The sequence below is a fragment of the Aegilops tauschii genome, chromosome 5 (assembly GCF_002575655.3).
Source record: "Aegilops tauschii subsp. strangulata cultivar AL8/78 chromosome 5, Aet v6.0, whole genome shotgun sequence".
NCBI lineage: Eukaryota > Viridiplantae > Streptophyta > Magnoliopsida > Poales > Poaceae > Aegilops > Aegilops tauschii.
In genome coordinates this window covers 503,124,573-503,129,636 of record NC_053039.3, presented here as the reverse complement: position 1 = coordinate 503,129,636, position 5,064 = coordinate 503,124,573, and the positions used below count along the sequence as shown (strand labels likewise).

General features: G+C 43.0%; 1 protein-coding gene across 1 annotated transcript; it reads left to right on the top strand.

Moving 5' to 3' along the window:
* The first annotated feature begins 372 nt into the window (after nt 1–372).
* Nucleotides 373–4,857, top strand: LOC109759135 (probable methyltransferase PMT2). The gene is made up of 7 exons (XM_020317966.4): nt 373–754; nt 1,756–2,405; nt 2,513–2,723; nt 2,805–3,099; nt 3,206–3,595; nt 4,143–4,220; nt 4,309–4,857. The coding sequence occupies exons 2-7, from the start codon at nt 1,767–1,769 to the stop codon at nt 4,532–4,534; spliced, it is 1,839 nt and encodes a 612-aa protein (XP_020173555.1). The 5' UTR covers nt 373–754; nt 1,756–1,766; the 3' UTR covers nt 4,535–4,857.
* The last annotated feature ends 207 nt before the right edge of the window (nt 4,858–5,064 follow it).

Below are 5,064 nucleotides of genomic sequence, written 5' to 3'. Positions count from 1 at the left end.
ATAAGCCTCTCCACTTTATGGTAGGTACAGCTGAACGGGAATTCAGACGGGGGTTATGAGAAATATTGTCCCTTTATTCATGTCCAAAAATGTGCAAATTTATCTACTATATAATCCGTGACCTATGTTTCTCGAACAAAATTTTATGCTGTTTTCTCCCGCAAAAAAAATTATGCTACTTTTTATAAAAAAATTGCATTAATTTTTTGAGGAACGCAAATTTATGCAGTTTTTTTAGTAGATTTATGCAGTTGTGATCTATTCGAAGGTCTGGCGCTGGCGGAGCTACGTGAGGGCTAACCTGGGCCGTGGCCCGCCCAGAGCTGGAGCAAAAAAGCAAATTCACCTAGGCCCAGCCCACACCATCTGACCAGCAGAGATCACACACAGCAGGCCAGAAACAAAAAAGCAGACCAGCACCGAGGAAAAGAAGAAGATCACCTAAAAAAAAAAGGAAAAGAAGAAGCACCTAGCAGCCGCCGCCCGCCGCCGCACCCCCGCCGGATCTTGACACACAGCATCCGCCGGCCCCCGCGGCGCCACCACCGGAGCGACACAAATCGGCCGCCGCCCGCGGCCGACCAGCCCACCGGCACACAGCAGCACGACGACGGCGAGTCAGCCCAGCCGTCCCACGACCCCACGCCAGGCGGCCACGCAGCCACACGCAGCTAGCAGCGGCAAGCTGGCGACGCAGCTCCTTCTCTGAATCTGACCCTCTCCAAATTTTCTTGAATCCCTGTAAGCCGCACAGGTAAGTTTCTTTGATTCATTCCCGATTTCTTTCATTTAGGTCATTGCCTATTCATCTGTCAGTATGTGTACTGTGGTAGCATAAATAAACCACTGAAGATCTTGTTCTTTACTGTACATTTTATGCCAAGCCATAGTCGTTTACAGTTTATGCAAATGCATTGTTCTTTTCATTTTGACAAGAAAAATCCCATTTGGTAGCATAAATAATTCCCTCAATTCATCTGTGGTCTGATATCTCCAAGCTTTTGTAATGGCTAACTAAAGTAGTCTAACAGGGAAACTGTATTTTGGTATAGCTTCTTTTGTTTACATCTTCTCAATTGATCTTGTAACAAATGGGAACAGAGGGTACTTAGTAATGACAACAGTTCAGAATTTGGAAATTTCCGAGTTCTTTTTTAGCTTGGCCTGCCCAACAATTTGTTTGTAGCTATCTTATTTTGTTGGGTTATGCATCGGATGGATCGACTGCTATCTTAATTAAGCAAAGCAAATTGCAAAGAACCTTAGGTTCATTTTACGGTTGCTGAACTGTGCCACGCTGAACTTATGTTATAATCTCTTGTAGAAAGATAACCATTAAATGGAGAATTTTTTTTTGTTAGCCAGTCGGTAAAATATGGAAAATCTGGTTGGGCCAAATGGGAACCACCATAATCAACTGCAGTGCAAAAGACAGCTTGCTGTTTGGCAGCTCATTTGCTAAATGCCATGATTCAAACAAATGTTGGTGGGCTGCTACACTGAGAAGTTATTGTACATAGTCATGCTTCCTCAAAAACAGAAAATACTAGGGCAAAGAGAATAATCCCTTAACTGAGGAGCAGTGTCTAGGTTACGACCAGACATAATTCATGTCTTGCCCAAATTTGCTTCGTAAATTATTATAGTTCGTGTGGAAATTTATTGATGCATCCATTGTAATGTATAAGTTATATTGAAAGTCTGAAGTGCAACTTGCTGGATCCATTTAGCTTATGCTAATGATAATTCTTTTAGGCTGTTGTGGTATGGCTCGGAGTTTAACCGAGAACAAGACCAGAACCGCTCTATTTGTACTTGTGGTGTTTGGGCTCTGTTCCTTCTTCTACCTCCTTGGTGTATGGCAAAGAAGTGGCTTTGGGAGAGGGGACAGCATAGCGGCTGTAGTGAATGAGCAGACCAAATGTCTGAAACTGCCAAATCTGAATTTTGAGACCCACCATAGTGCATCGGATCTTCCGAACGACACTTTCAGTTCTCAAGTTAAAACTTTTGAGCCATGTGATGCGGAGTACACCGATTACACTCCTTGCGAGGAGCAAAAGCGTGCAATGACCTTCCCTAGGGATCACATGATATATCGGGAGAGGCATTGCCCACCTGAAAACGAGAAGCTGTACTGTCTGATTCCAGCACCAAAGGGTTATGTTGCTCCTTTTCCGTGGCCGAAAAGCCGCGATTATGTTTCTTATGCCAATGTGCCACACAAGAGTCTTACGGTTGAAAAGGCCATCCAAAACTGGGTGCACTACGAGGGCAACGTTTTCAGGTTTCCTGGTGGCGGAACACAGTTTCCTCAGGGTGCGGACAAGTATATAGACCAGCTTGCTTCTGTTATCCCAATTACCGGGGGAGAAGTGAGAACTGCACTCGACACTGGTTGTGGGGTATGTGAATGTCTCATTGTTGAATACGCAAACATATGCTCAATGATAACCACATTGTTGTGCTATACACTTTAATTTTTCTTTGCTTTTTTCATAATTTTGTTTAGGTTGCCAGTTTGGGTGCTTACCTGTTGAAGAAAGATGTTTTGACTATGTCATTCGCTCCAAAAGATAATCATGAGGCACAAGTACAGTTTGCACTGGAGAGAGGCGTACCTGCATATATTGGTCTCCTTGGATCAATGAAGCTCTCATTTCCATCCCGAGTCTTTGACATGGCACATTGCTCGAGATGTTTAATTCCATGGAGCGGAAGTAGTAAGAACGCTTTTAGAACATTTCATGGTTGACTCATATGGTCTCCACAGAAATTCTGAACCGTTCGCTCTTGTTCTACAGACGGTATGTACATGATGGAAGTTGATAGGGTACTTAGGCCGGGTGGGTATTGGGTACTATCAGGCCCACCCATTGGTTGGAAAATTCACTACAAGGGATGGCAACGGACCAAAGATGATCTCCGGAGTGAGCAGAGAAAAATAGAACAATTCGCAGAACTTCTTTGCTGGAAGAAGATATCTGAGAAGGATGGTATTGCTATATGGAGAAAGAGATTAAATGACAAATCTTGCCCGAGGAAGCAAGATAATTCAAAAGTTGCCAAGTGTGAGTTGACAAGCGAGAGTGATGTATGGTGAGTGTCATTCCATTTGCCACCCTCACAAAAAAGGAGTGAATCTTATCTGTACTGTTCTAGCTTTGTCTTCAATTTGATTTCTTTCATTACATTCTACCTACAGGTATAAGAAAATGGAAGCCTGTATAACTCCGCTTCCTGAGGTTAAAAGCGTGTCAGAGGTTGCTGGTGGTGAACTAGAGCCATTTCCCCAGAGGCTCAATGCAGTACCACCTCGGATAGCCCGTGGTTTTGTACCTGGGTTCTCAGTTCAAACATATCAGGAGGACAATAAACTCTGGCAGAAACATGTTAATGCTTACAAGAAAACCAATGACTTGCTTGATACTGGAAGGTACCGCAACATAATGGACATGAATGCAGGTCTTGGTAGCTTTGCCGCTGTACTGGAGTCTCCAAAGCTGTGGGTCATGAATGTCGTTCCGTTCATTGCAGATACTTCTACTTTAGGTGTAATCTATGAGCGAGGATTAATAGGAATGTATCACGACTGGTATGTAAACTGCCGTATTGCTCTCCTGGTTTCATACTTTGGTTATTGCATTTTGTTTCTCACTTATGTTCGTTGTACATTGTTTCTACATTGTGGTAGTTCTACTTTTCGCAACAGGCCTTTTTACTTTTGCCGGTTCACGATGTGGGGAACTTCTCTTTTTTTCTTCTTCTTTTTTTTTAGGAAAGGGAACTTCTCTTTTCTGTTATGAAGTAGTACATTTACTTCAAGAACACTATAAAAAAGATACTCATGTATTGTTGTGTGTGAAGATAGAAGGATGTGAGTATATCATTAAAATCTTCGTGTGCCAATATCAGTTAAACTCTATAATGGCATCTCTTGTTACCAACCTCACCTGGGAAACTCTTCAGTTTGTGCTGTTGTTAAATGATGATGTGCATGTGCCATGTATTTGTTGTTGTGCTTTTGGAAATACGAGTTTGCAGATATGCAGCAGTTCTACTTGTGTTAGTTTTTGATATAGTTGCCGAGAAGCTTGTTTTTTATTTGTGTGTGAATCATAGTTCATTTGTTCTTGTTACAGGTGTGAAGGGTTTTCTACTTACCCAAGGACATATGACCTCATACATGCTAACGGTGTCTTCAGTTTGTACCAGAACAAGTAAGCATTGAAAGACCAAGATGTGATCCTAAATCGGTAGAACTTGTTGGCTGATATTATCTGATCTGATTATTCTATTTAAAAACAGGTGTAAATTTGAAGATATACTACTGGAAATGGACCGGATCTTACGGCCAGAGGGCGCAGTTATAATCCGTGACACGGTTGACGCTCTTGTAAAGGTGGAGAAAATAGCCAATGCCATGAGGTGGGAGACAAGACTGGCCGACCATGAGGGCGGCCCTCGTGTTCCTGAGAAGATGCTCTTTGCAGTTAAGCAATACTGGACTGCCGACAGCAAGAGCCGCCGCTAACATGTCTGGATTATTGTTCTCGCTTCTCTTCAGGATAACTTTGTCCCCGGCAGCGTTCGTTGCAAGTACACATTAGACCGCGTGTAGAGAACTGAAGAACCAAGCCAATGACAAACTAGAAGAGAGTAATATGTCTTCTATTTATGGTTGGTGTTGTATTTTTCTTTATTTTTGTTCGTGCTGTATTCTTGTTTAGTTTTGTTCATGTTGTATCTTAGAAATTCATGAACTGGAGAGACATTGCTGTTTCCTGCAGTACTGAAGCTGAATAACATACTAGGAACAGTTTTGAGTCTTGCTCGGCAATGCTCTTGTTAAAGAAATGTGCATTGTTGTTACCCTTTTGGAGAAGCAGCAGCCATATGAGCTGCCGCTGCCCTCCACCTGTTCGGCCGGCCGGCCAGCGGCCAGGTAGTAATATTATAGTGGACATCACCCATGGGCGGGCCAAGGTGAGCGGAGGCTCCAAGGCGACAACGACACCCCAAAATCAAATTTTTTGATACGCCCCAGGCAGGCACCATATAAGT